Consider the following 24805-nt stretch of genomic DNA (forward strand, 5'->3'; position numbering starts at 1 on the left):
ACAACAGTGTCCTTAATCTTCTAGGAATCAATCTGTACCACAAATATTATTCTGAAATTCCTATGCAACTAAATTTAAATGTTTTCCATAGTCACTTGCACAGGCATCGTTAGTACGGTATTACTTAACCAAACAGCAACTGTATATCCACAACTGTCTCTAGAATAACAAGGTGACAGAATGTCTTAGAAGTAATTTAAATTTCCCCCTTAAGTGTCCTAATGACTCTGTAGGGGACAATGCAGAATTTAGTTATTGCAGTTTAAATGCTTTATATTTTTATATAAAATTACCACAATTATTGCTCAGTACTGTTCCACAACACAGATATATATTATCTTTGTCTTAAATGTGAAACATACCAAACAGGAAAGTCTCTTCACAGCCATGGAGTTGTCTACATTGTTCAATCCAATTTACTTTCCAAGTTGTACTATAAAATTCTAATTTTAAGCAGTCACTTAGAATCCATATTTCCATCTTTTCTCACATTGAATGGTCTCATTTAGGCAATGATTGTTATGGAATTTAACAAGATGTGTGTATAACCACTGCTACATCCTGAAGTACTGGGCCCTTCATTATCAACCTCTGCCTCTGACTGCTGCATGTTATATGCAGAAGGAGGAGATCTTGCATACAAGTCTGTGAAACTCTATGTTAATAAAGCAAGGATCTCCTGGCTACTGAACTCACAGCTCTGTTCTCTAGTTAGTTCATAAGTATTTCATATCAAAGGGATGCAAATATGAAGGTTTAGAAATAAAGGAGTAGCTTTCAAACTTGAGGCTAAGAAAAAAAAAAAGCCTGACAAGCAACACCATTAAAAATCTGTATCACTTCTATGCAGTCTCCCTTCCTGAAACCTAAGCACGATACTCCACAGTGCTACTCCACTTTCACCTCCAGATAGGAGACTTACTTTATTCAATGTTATAGCACCTACAGAAACCACATCAGAGTATTTAACGAAAGTGACCCCATTAAAATAAATACAAGCAACTATCACAAGCAAAACTTTGCCTCACCTTCCATTTTTTTTTTATCACTAGGATATGGAAACCTCCTGCCTCCTTCCCTGGAATCTCATGACACATGGCACATTCACATGAAAATAAACTTGGACTATCCCACTGGAAATAGCTTTGTAAGCACCTTTGCAAGTGCCAGATGAACTCTGTAGGCTTTGTGTCATGGTGTAGTCATGCTGAACAGCTGGGTGGACTATAACTTTTTCCAGACTCTTCTGGCTGGTCAGTTTTCCCAGTAGACAAATGCTGAAGCCAGCCACTTCCTCATCTCCTCCGTGACGTTATATACCCAAACTGAAGCAGATAGAGGGCATACTGACAGAATATAAACTACTTTCATGGGCCATACAAGAGAAAGGACAGTTCTCAAAAGCTCTCACTCTCCTGAACCAGCATCACAGGCTGCACATTCACATGAGAATAAGGCACAACCAGGATATCATACTAACAAAGCCTATTGTTTTCAAGCAGCTGAACTGTTTTAGATTAGTGATGACTTCTTTCCTTGTGTCCTAGCGAAAACAGGGCCTTGTTTCAGTTCTAGATCACTCTTGGCTAGTCAGTCGGGAACATGCAGAACACAATGTACACCAGATACCAGCACGCTGTTGCCTTCCTGCTCTGAGCTTTGTCATCGGCTTACATGAAAATAGGCACAGGCCCATCCCACCAAAACTTGTTTTGCTCAGTTTGTTTTTGTTTCCAAAGCTCCTTCAGGGGAAAGAATCTGGTCAAAAATCCAGCCACAATTCAAATTGTTTATATAAACCACACTTGGGACTCCAATCTGTGGGAGCAATATTTTTAAATGTTTGTGTTTTTTTGTTTCTGATTTGCTCTTCTTACTCAGTGTTCTGGTGTTGGTATGAATAAAGCCAGACAAAACCTCAAGCATTAGTTTAACAAATGTAATCCAGATACAGTGGGCTAGATTTACAGACTAGCCATGCTTATTCATGGTGGAGCATGAGAATGCCTGACAAAGTTGAACATAATAGGCCCAAATTACAGTTGCCCTGAGGCCTCTTCAGTGAACACCACTAGCATAGGAGGCCTGCCTGCTGCATGCAGAGCCAGCTCTGTGTCTGCGTTCCTGCTTGTCTCAGGGTAGGAATCATACTAAGGCAGAGCAGCACAAACCTGAATAAAAGCCACTGAGATAAAAGGCTGCAGTCCTTGAGAAAATAAGAACAACTCTCTCCCATATACTCTCCTTTTTCTCAGTTTCGGTTGTTGATGTTGAACTGGAGAAGCCTCTGTAGACACAGGGACATCTTTCCCTGCTATATCTTCTCAGAGGTTATGAGGCATGGGGAATGCACCAGCTGAGTGCCTGCAATCTTGCAGTTAGCTTGCAAAGGAACCGGTGGACACAGCCTCTTTCATAGTTAGTCTCAGGTCTCCTACAGATCATAGGTACCAGTGACAATTTTCAGAACTCAGCTACCTCTCGAGCATTAAACTTAGCAGACAGGCTGCCAAGGCAAAATTCTAAACACTCACCAGGAAGTAAGGGCCATTTAGGGAGTTAATGAATGCTTTGGAAACTGCATTTTTCTACAGTTCTATTATTCCACCCAAATATAATTCTATTTTTTCTGCCTAAAAATCGTAGACTTTTGGAAACTCTTAATAAGCTGACTCAAAGTTCTACTAAAAATGTAACGTTTGTTTATTACTTCCTTGGTAGTAATGGTCCTCCAGTCAACCCAAATTTACGTGTCTTTACCTTTCACTAAAAATACAGTATATCCATGTTAGAAAACCCGTACAAGCTTTCTTTGGCTCAGTTTTATCCTTCTTACACTTCTTTAAGCATGTTTTCCTTTTGAGTTCGGCTTTTTCTGACTACAGTAAATGGAATTGCAAATCCAAAGGCAGCCAATGATGGTTTTATTGCTGAGAATTCTTATTTGGAGAAGTTATTTGACATTATTGAGGGAATACACACATTATCTGCTACTTCTTTTCTTTTCTTTTATAAAAGACCAAAAGCAAGAACACAAAAATATGGTTTCTTCCAAAGTTGTCTTATTTCTTCATTAGCTACAGGGACTAACCAGACACCAATCTGGGACACACTTCCTCTTCCAGCAACAAAGGATAAAAGACCCACTAAGGAACACATGCCTTAAACAATGATACTGCCTGCCAACTCAAAGAATTAATCTGTCCCTTGTTCTCGGAAGCAGCTATCAACTCAGCTGAGATCTGTTTGACTCAAATAGTTATGTCCAGAAAGCAAGGCATATCCTGTCCTGCTTCAGATGACCCTGCATAGTCATAGGACTTCAAGAGGAGATAACTAGCTATGACAAGAAGCTTTATAACATGAATTTACTTAGAATTCTTGTCAAAATTCCAGTACATCTGGAAGGTAGATAAGATGCAGAAAATCATAGGTTGATGAATATAGGGCTGACTGTAACCACCCCACTGGACCAATTAATGCCACCCTTTCAGAGACACACACTAATTCTATGAATAATGAAAAACTATATTGAAAATAATGATGTAAAATGTTGCAAGCTAACGATGCATTGATATGGGCACTACTGCAAAGGAAATAGTTCCTAAGTTATTAACCTTCAAAAAGATTCTGTCTTTCAAAACAGAGCATAAAGTATACCTCTCCTACAGCAATACAATGACATACTCCTTTCAAATGCTCTAAGGCTAAACTCTTCCGTGAACAACTTCAGCAACTAGATACAGGAAAAGCAATGCTATAGAAAGCAGTAGTACAGTTCACTGCTAAGGCTACCAAGTGTTCTGTGATTATTCAAACTATATGCTATTTCTTTTTATCATGTCTGATATGATGGGTTTCCTTCTTTGATGATGCACTCCTTCTCCACTCCACTTTTGACTTCTTTACTCAATGTTGTGTATCTATGTCTTTTACTTGTTTTCCCTATATGTGAAGTTCTGCATGGTTTCATCTGCCCTGGACAGTGTCTTCTGCCTTATTGATACATGCCCTCTCCAAGAAAAGGTTACGCTGGTTCTTTTCCTTTTTCCCCACATCTCTTTTTTACTTCTTTGTATTTGTTTTTTTTCTTTTCTAAAAATAGAGCAGTTAGAGGTAAGCTGAAGAAGCCAATGCCCATCCTCGCAGGTCACACCAGGAACCACTATAATTCTACAAATAACTTATGGAATTTAAGCTGCAAAGTGACTGATGCTGCTTTTCTGTCTATGCATGTTTATTTGTGGGTGGGAAGAGGGAGTTTTGTGAATTAACAGGGATTTTCTTGACTGTGTGTCAATGATTAGCTTGTGCTGTGTGGTACTACCATGTAGGCAATGTTTGAGTTAAATAGTTTAAGGCTGCAAGTTGCTGCTGCTGCTGAAATGTGATAATGAATAACCTGCTTCATTTGCAGTGCCCTGAGATGTGGCTGCCTGTGGCTGCTTGTGATGACTATGTTCTTCCTAGGGAGTTTTAAAACAGATTGCAGTTTGCAAATAAGAATATCTAATCCACTAATGTAAGATTTCATTCTTGTAAAGCAGTTAAGATCCTTTGGATACGAAGCTGAGGAATTCAACCTTCTTGGGCCTTAAATCAATGATCAAAAGGCACAAAGCATGAGCCTGATACAGCACACAGAAAACTGATATATACTAAAGACTTGACCTAACAGCTGTTCTGAATACCATTGTAAGGGGGATATCCTCATGAGGAGATTAAGAGCAGTACTACTTTCAGTTTATCAGTTTCTTATGAATGAAAAATTAATTGGAAACACATGGATAACAACAGATGAAAGAAATTGATACCACTTTGTCTTTAAGTCTGATGAGCAAAATATGAGTGATGAACCCAAACTGCAATCTTACACCTGTGTCCTTAGGGGAGACACAATGCAGCTCTGAACTTCATATATATTCACCTGTCTCTAAAAACAAATCAAGAACTCATAGATTTTTGTTACACAAATATCCCTTTTTACCAATTTTTAACTATAACAGCTGATTGTTCTGATCTCTAAAACTACAGCCATGTATGCTGCTACTCAAATTAGCTCATTTTTTTGTAGAGCTGCAGCAAATTTTTTTTTTCCACAAATAACCCTTTTAAACTCCACAAGCTTACTGGTATTCATTTGATAGTCATGCTGTTTATCATAACTAAGAATATGCAGTAAAGAACAACACTAAAGAATGTAGAAAAAACAATTGCACCACTTTGCTGGGGGGCATTTTTGGTGTTAGCAAATCCCAAAACTACAAAAAGGGGCTGGAACGATGTAATATTTTCTTCCTTATTTTGAATGTGACTTTAGTGTTTGTCTGCATGAGGCAAACATAAGCACACTGGTGAGAGAGAGTTCCAAGAACAGTACTATACTCACAAGGCCATGGACAAAGAACAAAAAATGTACTGGCTTATGCTCCCACCTTACAGAGAAAACAGCTAGCTGCAGCTGAAGGTAAAGAGCTAGTATAGCTCTCCAACCTACATAGCAGGCAACCACACATACTCTATTTGATTCCTATTAAAATGTAAGAGAGTCAAATAAAGAAGGACATGTTAAAGATGACCGAGTCTTTCATGGGTATTCTTGATGCTGTTCAGCTTGGGTAGCTATCTCTGCATTCTCCCCTTTAGACAGCCTGGGTGCTAGGACAGACCAACACAGCAAGCAAGAGGCAATACTTGGTAATTATATAGTTGTATTTCCTGCCTTCTCACACTCCTCACTGCTTATGCTTCTACATAAAATACAGATTTATACAAGTCAGGATAAACCTTAAAGATAAAGAATGGGTACCAAGATATTTTTAGGAAACAAAAATACCCCAACAAAAAAAAACAAACTAGAATTAATAAAGCTGTTCTTTCATACGGCTAACATACACTCATTGCCTGCACTCATAGAAAAGCAGCTTCTCTTTCTCTTATTGGCAGCAACATCAATACTTCCCACTACTTTGGTATTTCTGCCTTCCCTTAGAGGAAAGGTGTTACAAGCAGGGAAGATGGGAATGTGGTATTATTTTTCTGGTGCCCTGCCACATCAGCCAAAGCATGAGCACAACTGGCTCCCAATAATTCTCTCCATATGCAAGGAAGATCCTCAAGGAAAGTTATTCTTGCCAGGGAACAGAAATGATCTCCACAAGCTCCTAATTACTGCTACAAGCTAGTATTTGCAGTTGCTGTGTTCCACTTAACCATTATAATCAACTGAGGTTATCCATGAAAGAATTAAAATATAAAATACTTTCAGTGAGTAGAGAGAAGTAATGATGGAAAGCCAAGGAATACAACCATTGTCATGAGAAGAGCTAATGAATAACTCATATAGAATAATTTCTTTCCACTCAAATACATCACAGCTAGTTCATTATTTCCTGAATGGAATACCTGTTTAGCAAACTGTATCTGTGAAATCCAGCTATTACTAGTTAACTGTGGTGGATTCATCAGATTCAATTCACATTATTAAATATCAGCAGAGAACCAGAAATTATTTGGTAACATACAACTAGCAGATGAAATCATAACTCTATCAAAGTCAATGATTACCTGCTTAGCCTTTTTCTTACAAAATAACCTAAAATAAAGGCTATCAAAAGTCTTCTGATAGTGGGGAAAAGTTACAAAAATTATTGTCTCTTTCTCTGCAAAACACAAAATATAATTTAGGAAAGTATTATAGTTATTCTCTTAGGATAGAACCTTGTGTGCACCCTCAAAGCCCTGTACCTACCGTACTTGTTCTAACAAAGCTTAATTAAATAAACTGGTGCAGTATTTTAGAACAGAAGAGTAATTCATTAGGAACCACACTATTTGCCTGAATAGACCAGTTGTCTGAGATATGCTGCTGGTTCAGAGCACTAGTGACTGAGGCAAAATAATAAATATAAGGCTGCGGGAGAATACCTAGAGAAATTTCAAGCAATAACAACAGAATGGTGAAGTACTGCATGATGAAAAGCTTAACTACTAACAGGAAAATGGCAAAAAGAAGACCTAAGACAAACCTGTATGTCATGGATAGAAAATGAAGAGAGAAAGAACAGGTGAATTGCAGCTTGGATCAGAAAGACTGTGGTAGACATTATGTGTTAAGAAGAGAAACCGAAGCTCTACTGATACTTTTTGGCACAGCATTATTGTGTATGTGTTATACAACTTTATTAAATATTTCATATTTCTTACTATTATTTTTCAGTATTCCAATAAGAGAGATTTGCAGTCTCTTTTTATTGCAATGCAGCCATTATGAGCTGAGTTTCAATTTGTTTTATACAGAACAAGTACTAAGCTGTCTCTGGAGAACTTTACTGCAGTTTATCTGTGTAGTTTACTTGTATCTTATTTTATCTCTCACCTCTGATACTAATCAGTCATGGCTGCAGGTCAAATCTTTTTGCATTGGAAACAATCACAATAACTAATCCAGAAGTAAACCAGCCTATAATGAAATTCACTGCCTAGGGCTAAACATAGAGCTAACATGTGTTTAACAAATGAAAGCTTGTATTTATCACTTGCCACAGTTTGGGTCTTTGTCTATTGGAGGGGAAAAACAATTAAGAAGCTGAGCAGTAAAGAAAAACTTAAGAACAGCCCAATTTCTTTTTAGATTTGTTGGTCTGTTACTTTGGTAAAAGGTAGTGTGCAAATCATGTCATCAGGGGGTGATAAAAGGTTTAACAAAAAGTGTCTATGGGTGAACCAGTTCAGAATGCAAACATCATCAGTACAAATCTCAGCTGGAAACTTTATATAAGGCCGAGAGAAGTTCAGCTGACTTCACTTGTGTTTGCAGTCAGATTTTCTGAATACACATTGGCACTATATGGCACAGAACTGAAATACTGAAACAAGGTTACTGTACTTTTCACCCTAACAGCTAGTGAAACTAACAGGCTCCTGCCAAGCACAGATCCAGAAAGTGGGAACTCAGGCTTTCCACAGGATGGGAGGTGACGGTCCCTCCTGTGGCTTCCTGCGGGGTCCCACCACATACAATGAAATGTACAGTAATAGGTTTGCTTCCACCAGCAAAATCCATCTGCATACATATGCAGCCTCACATACAAACAGTAATGACTGCTTTGAGACATGGCTTTGTTTTCAGCTTATTTTTACAAGAGACATCCTAAAAAATATCTTCTTCCTATGATTTCTACTTATACATATGTAAGGTAAAAAGAATGATTTGGAAACATAATTTCTGTTTACTAAGCCTAAAGGCCATCATTTATACCAGGTGTGAAGAGGTCAGTAATCCAGTGATACTCCTCTAAAGAAAAAAGAATATAAAAGATTCTTTTTCTCCTGGTCATGTGCAGTCAGATTTTGGCTCAAAAGCCACAAAACAATACTGTACAAAACAATCCTTTCAATGGAAATATATTATACAACATGCCACATCAGCAACTCCTTTGTCTGAGGCTTCAACTGCAACATGGCTAATTGTAATTCCTCTACTACATTGTGGTACGTAGTAGGAGAATATTGTGGAGATCTCATAGGCCTTGCCATAGCTACAGCATACTCAATACAATCAGATCATACTATGTAATGCTACCTTGTCCTTTCCAGTGTTTCCTGTAACATTCAGACTATCTCAATACCATGCTATTTTATTTGCATTTTATTTGCAAAAGAATGATCAATTCAAACCTCACCCACTCAAAAGAATACCAAAACAAAATCCTCTATCCCCAAAACCATAGCCTCCAGATATGTAGGGAATTTCTAGTGCCAACTTTTTATAACCAAGAGACCCAGTTCTGCTCACTGTTATGATTCTACTGACTACAGTCAAGTTTTTAATGATTTATATTCCTTCAATGTAAAATTAGTCTCAGTGGGGGGCTGAAAAATGATGAAATGAAACTCCTGATTAAACAACTAAAAACAATTTTAAATAGATTACAAATTCTTTCACTTATCCTGAATGATAGGATTCCGAAATTAACGGCATCCATGTGTCAGTATCATCCCATCTGCCAATGGCAACTAGTTGAAAGCCCCATGCAGCATTTCACACTATGTTACGTAGCAGCAGATTTGTTTTTCATTTAGAAAGGAAGGCTTGCTATGATGGAATCAAATAGGAAGCTGAGTTACACAGACAGAAACAGCTGAATGCCTTGGATTGATCTCATTCTCACACACAGGAAAAGAAGTGGCATCTTTGGTTACAAGGCATCCGGATCTTGATACCACATTTTGTGTGAGATATTGCCTGTACTTCACCATATCTATTACAGTCACACTGGGATACTGACTTTCTGTGAATTGAAGGATAAAAAGCTCTCCCATTTCCAAATTAATAATGAGAATAGCTTTGCCATAGCTGTTCTCTTTTTTAAAAACAATGTACAAATATGAATTAAATAAAATCAGAGTTCAATTATGCTATGATGTTCAACTACTATGTAGAATAAGATAGTTCCCTATACTTAAGCACCTTTCACTTGCAAGTACAAGATACTGAACCAAGACTATGTGGCTGAGACTGAGGCAACTTAGGGTATTTCCAAAAGCAAAGTCTGCTGCAAAGAAAGCTCAACCCTGAAGCAAAGACCAGTCACCTGAGTATATTCTCTGTGGTCTGGGTGGTCTGATAGAATTAAAGTTGGAACACTTCATCAAAACTGGAGTTAAGCCATAACAATTAATGAAGTAATCATTATTTGAAATTTCCTGTTTATGATGATGAACCTGTAAATATCATCTGTGTGATGATAACCACAGGGTAACTTCTTGGGAATAATGTCTCCCATGCCCGTAATGCCCTTTACTAAAAATTGTTCACAGTAGTGTCTGAGGTGGGCAGCAGCCTTCCTCCCCATCCATCAATAACTTTATACATTTCAATATCTACTTGCCCTTAATCAGCATGAAAAACAGGGATCACCTTCACATGTTCCTCCAAACCCAACACAGCTACACCTACAAATCACATTTTTATGATTGCTTTACCAGAAAAGAAGAAAAATGAGCAACATAAAAAGGACATATTACAAGGAAACCATTCCTAATCACTGACAAGTGGCAGTCCAGCTTGAAACACACCGGGCCCTAATTTCCACTAGTTTTTGAGAACATAAAAAAATTAGGAAATTGAAGGTTATATTGGAAATGGCCTGCTGACTTTTACAACTATAGTGTAAGTTTCACTACCTCCGTCACAGACCATGACTATGTACAGTTTGAATAATTCCAGATCTCCCAGAACTGTGGCACATTTCATTACCTCTCACAAAATTCTAATGTTGCAGACAACAGTGTGAGTTGCAAGGCCTACATGGAACATCATCAGAAGACATATATAGTTCTCCCACATAAGAATGCCCATGGCCAGAGACATACTGTGCATTTTCTTACTTGTTCAAAGTGTCTCTGTCAACGTGAAGAATTATGTCATCCTCTGATCAACGCAGAGATGCTATTAGCTTTCTTTTTACAAACATGTTTCCTTTGCATCTCAGGAAATCTGCCATACTTTTGAGGCAAAGTTACAAGTTACATTGGTAACTGATCAACGAACCACTCACTTCTCATTAATAATTTCAAATATTCTGACTACCTCATCTAAGGGAACACCACTACTTGGCCTCTGAATATTGTATTATTTTGATTCTTTCAGTACTACTTTATTGTGACTAAAATAGTTAACTTCTGGCTTAACTGTTACTATTTGCTTGTCCTCTCTGCCCAGGCAGTGTGTTACAGAGAAGACACTGGAGAGAATTCTCGACTTTGCTGCTAGTCCTGCCCCACCACTTAACCTGTACTGCATGCAGTTTGGCCATACTGCTCAGTCTTTCTACGACCCAGTGTAAAGGCTTTTGAAGTGAAAAAGAGGGTTTTGTTTCTGCATTAATTACAGAGTACAGATTTGCAGGATCTTCGTGGAAATTTCAGTCTATTTTTCCTTTGCCAATCTTCTGCTGACAACAGGCAGCCAGTGATAACAAGATGTGAGTGAATAGTCTGCTTGAATAACACAAAAATACGTAAACTCAACCATTTTTTCCCTTTTGTGTTCTGTCCCTCCTTGACTGCACTAGAGCCTCACCTACTAAGACCTTGAGACAAGTATGCAGCCTGTCCTTCGTTCTGTGTTTAAGCCTGGTTACAGACTCCCTCCATCAAACATCACTGCTTCATAAGTGGATCACAGACCAGTGCAAAAACCTGACACATTCCCTTCCCCATTGGCCTGTATTCCGGGTCCATAGCACTACCACCAGGCTGCAGACTAGTCTGCCTGTAATGTAACTTAAAGTGAATTCAAAATCAATCTATAACATTGCAGAATAAAGTCTCACTATGAAAAATAACTGTCTTCACATTGTTTGGACTACCTAGTGGACAGCTTTTTTGTGTATGAATAACAGTTTATGTAGCATAGCCCTACATTATAAAACGCATGCATTTTATACATGTGTTCTTATTCCAAAAGGTATTTGCTGTTTCATTTAGTTTTCACAATAGGTCTAATGATAATCTCTTCTTAAAAATATATACTTCATGCAATAAGGCTGAATACAGATTGTGAAAGCATCTGAATTTCTGAATGGAAGCTATACTTTTAAAAGCACCCAAGGAAGCTATTACTCTTCAAGCAGGTTTATTTCCTTAATAGCTAATCATTGAAGTGTGATTTATACGATCATCTGAGTATCTTCATGCTTACCTAGGAAATTCCTTACTTTTATGTATTTACATGCTTATTCATTTACCAATACATGTTTCTTAAATGTTTCAAATCAATGTTGAATTTATTTCTTCTTCAATGTCTATTCTTATATTACTTCACTTTTTTTTAAGTCTTTAAGTTTATGGGTAATGGTTGTGAATCACATTCTTCCTAAGGATGTAATTCTGCCAGTCTTACTCTAACTGTTTTACCTTAGACACAATGGCAACCTTCCAGTATCTGAAGGGGGCCTACAGGGATGCTGGGGAGGGACTATTCATTAGGGATTGTAGTGATAGGACAAGGGGTAACGGGTTGAAACTTAAACAGCAGGGGTTTAGACTGGATCTAAGGAAGAAATTCTTTCCTGTTAGGGTGGTGAGGCACTGGAATGGGTTGCCCAGGGAGGTTGTGAATGCTCCATCCCTGGCAGTGTTCAAGACCAGGTTGGATGAAGCCTTGGGTGATATGGTTTAGTGTGAGGTGTCCCTGCCCATGGCAGGGGGGTTGGAACTAGATGATCTTGAGGTCCTTTCCAATCCTAACTATTCTATGATTCTATGATTTCAAGGAGACTAGTTGCAGGGTAACATTCAATATCTGCTGAGAGAAAGGATGACAGATTTGGGCCCAGACTGCTTTCCTCAAGAGGATTTGCTGCAATGAAGATATTTCTATTTGACAGATTTATTGTTTAACACGTAATAATTTAAGATAGTAATGCACACATCCCCTGCAGTCCCACACTATGGATTCAAAACACATATGGACAGAAATGCACGAAGAGAGAATAAGGGATTTCTCAACCTGCTGTGTTTACAAATGCTTCTGTTTTTAGCACTGAAAGCACTTTATGGCTGTGTAGAAGACTAAAAACATTGAATTTGCATTACTTTCTGTTAACGGAAGTATCTCCCTATAAATACCTATCTCCTTGCCTTTACATTTTTAGTTGTTTAATAGAACTCTACTGTAAAGTTTAATCACAGAAACTGCTGGATTAGGGCTTGAGTATTCACATAAACACTTGTATACTTACAAGATTAAAGTTGTCCCATTAAATATATAAATAGAAATGTTACTGTATGGCACAAAATTATAAATAACTAATTTTCAGTAATAACTTGGAAAGTAATGTGTTATCATTTATATGTTGGCTCTAGTAACAGATATCATATTATCAACCTACCTCATCTTAAACTATGGAAGGTATTTTTTTATCCAGTATTAAAGTCTGTATTCACAGATATGCTAGGAGAGAACAACAACAATAACAGAGAAAAGTGTTCTGATAGGTAATGATTTCCTGTAATATTAAAACCTGAACCAGTTAAAACCCAACAGATGTCATAATGTTTTACTTTAAGTTTTTAAACTGTTACTGACCATGGCAAAAATAATGTATCAGCAAATAAACCAAAAATCCACATTGCATAGATTGTAGAATTATTGCAGACTTTCCTGTGTTGCTGACTGAATCTTTGTGTGTGTGAACAAACAAGCTGTCTTTCATTCTGCCAAACATGAGAAATTTCTGTACTCTTCCACTTTTGAGGCTGGAAGGCAAGGGAAAGCTGAAGCTCTTGAAAGTCAATTTAATTTCATTAAAAGGGTATATTGAGATTATTAACCACATTTTTAGCATAAACTGTATTTCAAATATTTTCATACTTCTGCCTATGTGATTCAGGTACTTAAGGGCTTTTTTATATTTCCAGGTTGAAAATTTGTAGAAGAAAGTTGCTTTCTGTTCTCTGCCTTCCAAGAGACTGTTAAAAGACCTCATCAATACATAAAGCAAGTTACATGCTGACAATATGTAGGTTATAAATAGCAAACAAAAGATCTCTGTTACTTTACTATATTTCTTACCTCCTTTCTTATGGGATCTCAAGGGACTTGACAACTGATGCTCTGCAACTGACCAGGGCTGGCTAATTGATTGTGAAACATTCATTTTGAACGAATGTCTTTGAATAAATGGAGAAGCAGAAATCTCATCCAAATCATTCTGGAATAAAGAATGCTGGTTTAGGCACATAAGAAATTTATTGATTCCACTCAATTACGGTTAGATATAGTTGCGACCTCACAGAGAGCAACTTCTTATATTTTATGACTCTGTGAAACGTCTAATGCTAGATTTAAGTCACACAAGATTCTTGTGGGTTTCAGCAACAGCGACTTAGCACCCACATCACAAACATTTGTTTACTTTTTCCATTTAACTTATTTATCCCCTTTCCTCATGCAGTTAAATCATAGCATGCACTGTATGCTGATTTCCTCTCATAGTTAATTTATATCCTTAGAAAAAAGCTATAGGAAGGTATTAATCTGCTTAACATTTCTAAGTACATCATCCAAGGGATTTTGTTTTTTTAATCTTACATATGCTCAGCAGAGTTACTGGCAAAAACTGTACATTTTCTCCATTTCATCCTTTCAACATCAAATGGTAAGCAGCAAAAATTGGATCAGACTTCAAAGACTATGCTGTGCTCCAAGTCACAGAGCGACTCCTCCATTTCACATATTGAATTCGAGCAGGATATCAAAGTGCTACCAAAGAACCTCAGGTCCTTACTAAAAAAGAGTCTCTAACATCTGTAGAAAGTGAAGTGCACAGACAAATCACCTCAGGGAGCAGCTAGCATTTATTCTCAGCAGCAAATTTCCAGCCTTTTGATTCTCTTATTCACTGTACCTCCCTGTCTTTCTACAGAACTAAAGTTCTTAGCAAGCAGGCTTTTGTCTCAAAGACTTCAAAACATCACTAACGGTTTCATGTTCAGATGGCTATGCCAAGCAGCCATGAACACATTGCAGAACTGTGGACTCAGGAATTTGAAGTTATAATGTGATGTTATTTTAGAATATAAACTTAGAGATACCTTTTTTGTTTGTTTGTCAGGAAAATCAGGCACCACAGGAGAAGACTGGTTACTGGTTTGCTGCCTAAAGCAAAGAAAAAGAAAATATGTAGTTTAAATATAATAATTTCTTCATTCTTGAAAAAGATTGACTAACATACACTTTTTTTTGTTGATTTTCCCTTTCTCCCCTCCCCCAATTTCTAAATATGCACATACAATCAATTCAGAGAAAATACAGACCAGATCCATTTCCTCTTGTAAGGAAGTGCATGTTATTAAACACAGCAACCGGCTATGAGCAATGAATTTGTCATTAAAAATTTGTGGATATGTGCATATGTATAAAATGAGTTTATAAGAATTCTATGAAATCGAAGTAATGTATTAAAATTAATTTGACAAGATTTTACATGAAACCCTTTTTTCCATCCCCCCCCCCAGGGCTGTGAAAAGCTGTTTTCACAGAATTCAAACTTAGACACTCAAAATATGACAGATGAGGAAGAAGTGAAACACATGGCTTTGTGTTCTCCTAAAGCCATTTGGGTTAAGCACAGAGCAAGGAGTAAAAGTTCTTAGATTCTTTGTCTATCTATTATTATTTTACCATCACATTATGTCACCAGAAAAATATTAAAGGCCAATTCTTGCTCTCATTAATGCTAATTAAAGTATCATAAAACCCCTCTGTAGGCCCTGATCCGTGCTGGCAGGCCTTTGAAGTCAATGGATCTCTTCAATAGTAAAAGTCCACCCAGACAGAACTTGCTTTTAAATCCTTAACTATGCAAAAGCAAAGAAATATACTACCAATTTCATTTGATGGATAAAAACCTGAGGTTCATAGATTTTATTTGGTAAACTCTTGGTCCTAAAACTTGGATTAAAACCAGAATTTTCAGATTATCCAAACACGCCTCAGCTATTATATCATTACTTTCCAACCCCCTCACAACCTTTCTGAAAATACAGTTAATGAAAGTGGTATTTCTACTCATAAATGAAATAATTTGATATCTAAATTTCAGTCATAGATTTCTGTTAAACCAGACATGAAAAAGCTTTATAAGGTACTAAGTAGCTCTTTCAGTTTTACAATTGCTACAACTGCATACATTTCAGCCCTTTCAGCTGCAGTGCAGGGTGGGGGGGAATAAAAAGAACAAAAATTTATTTACTGATTAAAAATTACAATGCATGTTACCTCAGATTTCATCTTTTGCCAATACTTGAGTTTCAGTCAGCAACACTAGCTATAAACTACTCTTGCAGCAATAGAACAACATGCTGGACTTCAGAAAATATGTCTGCCCACAAGTGCATTTTACCTTTCAAAATTCACCTTTAAAATATTTCAGATTAAAATAACACTACTGAAAGACTTTAAAGATTTTAGACTATTGTGTATTAAATTTGACAGCTGTATACCACCATGCATATGTATTAGACAACACATTTATCCTGTGTCACCCACAGAAGCTACTGAAGTATTTCAAGCCTTATTTGCAATAGGTTTTAGGTTCTGAGGTTAATTAAGTGTATTTGAATGCGTTACCTCAGCTCAAGAGTACCCACTTGAATAGTTTCAAACTAATCACAACATGATGGTAGCATGGCTGTCAATAAGCTACCTTATTGGTTGTGGGAACAAAATGAAATATTGTGCAAACATTCAACTTTTCTGTAATGTTGAATTTTGTGAAGGAAGTTTGGATTTGTTTGTCAGGTTAGGGAATTTTAAATTCCTCTTTATTCATTGACACTAAGAAAGCAAAGGAAAACATTAAGCCTAAACTGTAATTTCAATTTAAACTAGTGTTTTCCTTGGAGAAATTGAATGATCCATTTTAAAAATCCATTCTCATTTTCTGCTGGCACAGTTCATGTACAGGAAAGTATAAAACATATCTGTGACTGTATTTAACAATGCATTTGTGCATGTACCATATTTTCCATAATGGTCTTTACTATTTATCTTGTACATGTATTATTTAGATAACCATTTATTTAGTAGGATTAGATAACTTGCCATTTTTCCCCAAAATTACTCAAGCACTTGCTGAAATGATTCATTCCCCCACCTCTCAACACTGCAGAAAATAAACCCAGTATGAGCTAAAAATCATGACTAATCCCCAAATATCACTGTGGTGAATATAAAAATCAAAATCTGCTGTTGAATCAGTATGTTGCAAAATAGCCTACAATTCCAAAATGGATTGAATTGTCATCTAAATTTAAATATTCAGATTTTGGGGTTGCTTGGATTTGAATCTAAATCTGTAGCCTGAACTGTTTTCTATCTTCTATCAAAACAAATTACATCTAGAATGTAGTGTGGTTTTGCAAGCACTTTTAACTTTGCCAGGGCTAGAACACTGCCTAAATGTTTCAAAAGCATGGAGGCAAAGTTCAGCCATTTGCCTTTTAAACAATCCTAAACTGGGTTGTATTTGGCACAAGATACCCCATCCTTCCACAGAATGTACTCTTGCTGATATAACTACGTATGGTTACTAGCTTTTACTCACAAGCTTTTAGTTGTCATTTTCTCCCCAGTTCTACTGAGAAGGGGGAGTGACAGAGCAGCTTGGTGGGCACCTCACCACCAGCCAAGCTCAACCCACCACAGTGTCAAACTGGCAGGGAGCACTTCTGAAAACACACTGAAAACACATCAACTGTAGATGCTGAGCCCCTTGAAATCAGTCTCTGAGCTACTCTGAACATTTGGCTAGTATGCAATACAAAAAATGCAATAGCAGTAGTTACTTCATATGAGCCAATCAGTGATGTTAGCTGACGTTCTCAAATGCAGCGTTTGAGGCTGATTTTGAGGTGCAGGGTATTTTTAGCTGTCTTTGAAGAAACTGTTTGTCCTATGGTTTCAAAAAATGCTTATTTTCAACATTTGCATGAAAGCAGTGTTTGGGTCAGAGAGATGAGATCCTCTCAGCACATTTACCTGGGAAAGGTGCAAGAGACCCAGGTTCATGTGCCTGGCTTCAGTCAGGCAATACAGCCATTTGCTCCTGAAATGCTCAGCTAGTGAGCTATAATGCGCCTCAGTCTGCACATATAGACCGTCTAAAAATCACTCAATTAATAAGTAACATTGACAAAAAAAGAAACACTGATTCTTAGGGTTTTTCTACACATCTGTATAGTGTATAGCCACACTATCCTTAGCACTGAAAGCAGTCACACCATAGCAGCATAAAACTAGTAGTGCAGACTAATTTATGCTGGAGAAAACCAGCTAGTTTTGGAGTTATCCAGGCCATTATGAGAGCAAGTAATGGAATTCAGACTTTAGTCATTTAAATGCCTTTAAAAATCTTAGAAATACTGCTGGATATTCCACTAGAAAGAATACAGCTCATTTTGCAAAAATAATGTATACCTGAACAAAAAAAAAAATAATCATTCCAGCATGGGTAGGTGAAAAATTCCAAAGGGATGGGGAGGAAGAAAAAAAAGTGATTACACTAAAAAATTGTGCCCAAATTTCCATTTACATCTTTATGAATCATGAGTAATTATTTGAACTTATGAACTGTAAAGTAATTAGAACTTTGCATGAGGGCAGAATCAGGCCCAATGGGTTCCACTGTGTGCCACATGAACTGCAGATCACCCAGCTATTTCTATCACAAGCAATAAACCTAACGTAAGCTACGATTACAAATAGAAAAGTGAAGCAATCAAAGGAAAGCAGAATGTCTTTTCTAACAGCCTTTACTGTGGAAAGAAATGGAAAGTCATATTCAAAAGCTGATTTACACAAGAAATCGCACACAGTGTTCAGTCTCTGTGGACAGAAACTGAAATTATCTAAGGAGGAAATTATGGAGCAAAGTGAGAAAGCTGTAAGCAGTAAATCACCAGGACCTGATGCCATTCATCTGGAGATTCTGACAAAAAGCAAACAACTAAAATGTGGAAATGCAGCCCTTTTAAGCAGCTATCCATGAAGAATCAAAGCACACTAACATAATGATTTTCTTTTAATCAAAACAATCCAGTGAAAGTTTTGTTATTGACTGATGGAGTGAACCTCACTTTAGTAAGAGTCAAGCTGCAGATTGAGTCAAAGCAGAGCAGATAATAGAAGAGTTTTTTGATGAAAAGTTTAATTCACACAGTTTCTGTGTGGGTCTAAGCTCATGTGAACTGAAATCATGTTTAATCTCTGCTCTCAGTGATATACAGCATATCATGTTTACGTGCTAACCCGCCAGCTTCCATGTAGGTGAATCCACATTGCATGCTGCTTCAATGGGCCTCCAGCATTGCAAGACTTTTATACATGATCATTGTTCTTTTTCTCAGGCACAGAGACAATGCTGTGTGAATACAGCTGACCCAAGGAGTACTCCTCTGGGACAGTTTTTATACTTACTCCCTACTCTTAGTGCAGCAGTGGCTGCTGGCATTAAGATGTTATAAAAGTGGCTGACTTCCAGTGCCAAGTCCACTGGCTGGGAGATGTTACATTTTGAGAAGTAACTCTGTATTTATAAATCAGAAAAAGAACCTTAGCAGATCACCTAAGCCATCACCATTTTCAGATAAAAATCATCTACTCCTACTAGTTTGGTTTTTTTTGGGGGTTGTCATAAATTTGTCTAAGCTGATTTAAAAACCTACAGTGATGGAGACTTCAAAACTTCGGAGTGAGCAAGCAGCTGCATGGTACGCAGTTGCTGGCTGGCGTTAAACCGTGACACCAAGGTAACCTACATAGGGCCTAACTCAGCTTACCATCAGTGAGCTTTTCTTGATGTCTAACCTAATTCTCCTGTGCTGCAATGCAACTCAGTTATTTCTTGCCTGATTTTCAGTGGAGAATAGTTTGTTTCTTTCCTCTTCACATCAGCCTATCACGGTTGGAGAAATTATACCACAGGTACCTCAGTTTTCCATCTCCCTTAGAGATCTCCCCTTATCTTGGTTTATAGAGATAAGTGATCAATTTTTTTGTTGTTGTTGAGGGACTTGCTTATTTTCTTGCTTATTTTATATTACACTAACTGAAGTCTTGACGATGATGTGAAAATGTTATGATGCACTATAGGAGATAGTATGTATCCTCACTGCTACTACCCCATGTAAAATTTGGAAGAGGGTGCCATTACTGACCGATATTAATTTCATTTTCATTCTATGTACCTCTGTTTTTAATTCTAATCCTGCCATTTTAAACCTTTGCAATCATTGCTCACCTAGTACTGATATAAATTTAGTTATCAGATTTTAACTCATGTAGTACTGATACAAATTTAGTGATCAAAGTCAAGCCATTAATGAGTAGAAACAGGCCCATTCCTGATGCATATTTCTTGTAGAACACAGCTTTGTTAATAACTTTCCAAACACGTGAATTGGAATACCTGTGTAGTTTTGTTCAGGCTTTATTATCCAATCTTGATTACCTAAGTCTCATGTGAATGTCAAGAGCTTTACTAAAAGGAATGGTTTCAGATAACCTACACTGATCACAGTGTGAACATGACACCAAGTAGCTAAAAAGTGAAAGATGTTAGGAGAAAAATCACAATTAATTCAACCCAGAAGTATAAACTGCTGTTCATGTTCTAACATGCATCCTGAAGACACAGAGCTCCATAAGGACACAAAGGAGCAAGGGATACTCACTGATATCCAGTTATAGCTACAGACATATCTAATGTGTAACAAAGTTGCTATGTAGAAAGCATTCTTTCTGCTGTACTACATAGTATAAGGCTGCTGATCATGTACATATAGCTAACTTGCATTGTGATGTTCAGCATTAGTGAGCTACAGTTCTGTGAGCTAGAGGGAAAAAAGAACAATACAGAAGCATTTTCCTAGGTAAGTATCAGATCAGTATTATTTAACACAATTTTCATTTGGGAGGGAAATGAATAAGAAGATGGTGGAATAGGCAGGTTACAGATGCTTTGATGAGATTCTAAAGGGATTTAAAGATACTTGAGGATGAGAGCTCTGAACAAGAACATGAACAACGTAGCATGGATTAAGGTCCTTAGTCACTAAACTGTAGGTTATCCTGCTAAGAACAAGAACATTTATGAACAATATATTCACTAGAGATTTGTCAGTCTAACAAGTTAAAAATCACAGGATGTTTTAGAAAATTACTTCTCCTTTCTCTACATACTATTCCTAATTAGCTCAAGAGATTCCTAATAATAACTTGAAATTATAGCTATGACACTGAAAAACGCAGCAACTTTGATTTCATGCAATGATCAATTGTAAAATGGAGGCAGATATGAGGTGAGACAGGTGTCCACTCTGGCCTCATGAGAGAGGAGATCCTGTCATACTCTTCCCTTCTCTGATGTCTATTTGGTTCTCTGCAGAATGGCAAATCTGTTCTTCAGCAAGGTTGTAAAAAAGGCTCTGAAAGGTTTTCAGTTTCCTCATTTGAATTTAGTCTTGACTGTGTTTAGCTCTATAAATAAGTCTGCCCTTTTAAATTTTTCAGTAAGCTACCTTGGGAAACGGTTTGATTGTGATTCGGTTACTTCATACCATGCAGGCCTGCAGGCTCCTCTCAGTGGTTGAGGATGTCAAGAAAAGGCTTGGCAAGTGTTGCATACACAGACTGCATTTCAGGGGGTAGAATTCAGACATAGTGTCAGTCTCCCAGGTGGACAATTAATCCTATGACCCTTTTTTGGTAGAAGGAGTCACGGGCAACTTCACAGCTCAGTGGAACTGAATGGAAAAACATATCTTCAGTGTCACAAAGCTACTTCCCTACTAACATTTACATTATTTTCCTGTACCTATTTCTATTCCTATTTTCCAATTCTTAATGAGTCTTTAATTACTTCTATTTGTATTTTTGTATTTGAGCACAGTTAATACTGGTTTTCAAGTTAAGCATGTAAATGCAGGAAACATTTAACACACAATGTTAAATGAACTGATGTGTGCATTTAATTAAATGTGTTAAAAAAGGATGTGTTAGTTGGAGTTTGCTTACATCCTTCATTCACTGACTGAAGAGTGTGCACAAGTCGTAGAGATTCAATTTCCTTGAAGGAATTCAAGTTTTTTTTAAAAGCACTCATTTCTTCTGAACACTTTGAAATTCATTACTTAGTAAAACGGAGTCCTATATGTATTACAATACTGTAAGTTCTCTTTTTTGATAGATCTTTGAAAAAGCAGCAGGTTGTCATACATTTCAATGTACAGTTACATTCCTGTGCATACCAAAGAACAGAACTGTAAATGATTTTGCCTTCTGATCCTGAATACCCTTCAGCTTAATTTTATTTTTCCAAAACTACCAGTTAGGGGGTGGAGAGGGAGAAAGAAAAGAACTTAAATTAAATGCAATTAAGATAAAAGAATATTTTATTATTTTATACCTTAGACCCACAGTATGTGAAGCCACAGTGAGGCTGTCTTCTCTAGGGACAGATTACCAGCTACTGTGCTAAACATCTGCACTATTATTCAGCAGCCTTCCTACTTCCTACAAGTTTCCTGTGTGACTGAACAGATGAATGCTTAATACACAACTGCCCAGTAACAGCTACATGTGCAAGTGAGGTTTGATTCATGGGAAGTAAGTTATCAGATTTAGTCCTAAGATTATGAATATCACCTGTAAAATGTTGAACATTTTCAAGTTTCACTGAAATCACTGGAACCTGAGGCCACTGCTGAGAAATTTATCAGAGTAGGCAAATAAACTGCAATATTTTTTTGGGGGGGAGTGGGTTAGACTTGAGAACTGCCAGCAGTAATGTCAGTTTAGCAACTCCAGGCAAAAGAAGGAATTAATTTATTTATCTGTCTGATTGCACATAGAAACAGGACTGGTGCAAGACCTGAATGGCCAATGTATTTTACATGAGCACCTTCAGGCCAGATATCTAAAGGCATTTAGACATTGATTTCAGTGAGTTTGGTGACTGAATGTCTTTATAGGTCTGTATATTTGTGCTTCATAGAGCCCAAATTCACCTTAACAGTTACTGAACCATAAAATCTTTGTGAGTCTCAAGGGATGTGCAATTAAGCAAGCTGTACCTAAACCAGAAAAATACATTTGCTTGGAGAGCAACAAGGAATTCCAGAAACAGTCTAATGCAAAACCAGAAGAAAACTATTTTGTTTAGATACACATAAAACAGATGAAGGAAAAAGTTTAAAGTGGCTATGTGCCTCCAAACAAGCTCAGGTGACTCTAAAAAGAAGAAAAAAAAAGCCTATTTGTATTGTAAATAATTATAATTTAGGATGCCAAATAAAACTGATAATAGCTTATTAGCTCTTGCTTTTAGCCATCAGTGCAGACTGGAGAACAAATGACAATGCCATCATCAATAGTTCTAAAGAGAACACAAGATACATAGCCCTTAACTACTTAAGAGACAGAGGGAGCTGCATGCATCAGGAAGAACTTCTTTACTGTAAGAGTGACAGAGCACTGGAACAGGTTGCCCAGGGGGGTTGTGGAGTCTCCTACATTGGAGATATTCAAGGCCCGCCTGGACAAGTTCCTGTGTGATGTACTCTAGGTTACCCTGTTCTTGCAGGGGGGTTGGACTAGATGATCTTTTGAGGTCCCTTCCAACCCTTGGGATTCTGTGATTCTGTGATATGAAGGGAATAATAAACTAAGAAACTCATTACCCCAGTAAACAGTAAGGTAACCCAAAAATGGCAAACTGCAGTGGGCTTATTCTTTCCCTGAAAATAATTACTAAACCCATCTATTTATTTATTTATTTACTTAGAATTTGGCTTGAAACTTTTCTTGCTGAAAACAGAATATTGCAAGGAAAAGATTCTGGATCGCTATTAACCTACAAGAATGCAGGCGATTAAAACTGAATAATCTATGTATAATAATAATAATAATAATAATAATATCCTATACTAACAATATCCTGTAATAATGCACCAGATCATGTAGCAGACATTATTCAATCTAAATCAATCAAAATTAGCATGAAAGTTAATGTAACTCAATGTTATGAGCATACACAGAGAAAGAAATATAATTTTGGAGAAGTTCAATGGTTATTAAAAAAACCCCCCTTATTAATGTAATAACATTATCTAGTTATAGTCAAAAAAGTTATTGATTTCTCCAGAGAACTCTTCAGAAGTGTAACAGAAGCTGCATTTATATGCTATATAAGAAGCATATAACAAAAATAAAGACTGGAACAGCACTGAGATGTCCTTCTGTCCATGCCATAGCAAGAGAGATCTCATAACAGTTAGTCACTGAAACTTGTTAATCAAAGGGATTAATCAAGCAAATGCAGTCACCTCTCCTTGAACACTGCTGGAGGGACAACGGCTAAAGATGTAACAAATCCCTCTTGCCTCTCATACCCAAGGAAGCATCAGGGGGGATATTTGTCTGAGGTGACTCCATTGGTAAGGAAGGTTAAAATACCCTTCCTCTATAAAGAGGAGGGTACCACTATTACAATTTACAGTATTACCAGGCTTTCTGTCAGACTTGTCCATTTGCTTTTTATAGTTCTTTTTGCTATCTTATACCACAGTCTATGGTATTCTGGGTACTCCTGAGAAGTGCACAGAAACAGGAGAGCAACCCAGGACAAACATCACTGCAAGTAAATCTATGTTAACTGGGAGAATGCTGAGTGGCTAACCTACAGGTGCTCATCCTCAGAAAATGGCAGATTCCCTAATTGCTAGCTGAATCAGGATGACATGCCTGCTCCTTTCAGATCTCACTGTTTGGAAAACTACTTTTGTTAGGCAATAGACAGCAAAGGATTCAACTCACCAGTGCTCTTCACAGCCAAATTCAGAAGTAGAACAGCTGCTCTTAAGCTGAGGATCTGCCACGTAACCAGGGCTGTTTTTCAATCTTGTGTAGTTTTTACGAGCAATGTACCCCCTGAAAGCTAAAAAACACAGTTACAAATCAGAGAAAAATTCTGCAGAGCCTAAAACACAGAGCAGCACCTGGCTCTGCAGTACCGAGCTGAATGTCCTCAACTTTAACTGAACCAGTGGACACAAAGAACAGTCAGCACCACACAGGGGTGGCTGTAATGTTTGCAAAGTTAACAACAGCTGAAAATTATATTGGACCTAGCAAGGAAGACAGGCCTTGAAATGAGCACATCAGATTTAAACCTGACTCTGACTTAGAATGTATTAAAATACATAGTAGAAAATCATTCCCCAAACACCTTCTCTA

At 37.2% G+C, this 24805-nt stretch overlaps 1 protein-coding gene across 1 annotated transcript in view; it reads right to left on the bottom strand.

The window, feature by feature from the left end:
* MYO3B (myosin IIIB) overlaps positions 1-24805 on the bottom strand; it is a 129628-nt gene that overhangs the window by 26141 nt on the left and 78682 nt on the right. Inside the window, exons 24-26 of the mRNA XM_034065762.1 lie at positions 24386-24506; positions 14605-14668; positions 13583-13721 (exon numbers count right to left, since the gene is read on the bottom strand). Coding sequence (XP_033921653.1) covers positions 13583-13721; positions 14605-14668; positions 24386-24506 — 324 coding nt within the window. The remainder of the gene's footprint in view (positions 1-13582; positions 13722-14604; positions 14669-24385; positions 24507-24805) is intronic.

Source organism: Melopsittacus undulatus, chromosome 8 (assembly GCF_012275295.1).
Source record: "Melopsittacus undulatus isolate bMelUnd1 chromosome 8, bMelUnd1.mat.Z, whole genome shotgun sequence".
Taxonomy (NCBI): Eukaryota; Metazoa; Chordata; class Aves; order Psittaciformes; family Psittaculidae; genus Melopsittacus; species Melopsittacus undulatus.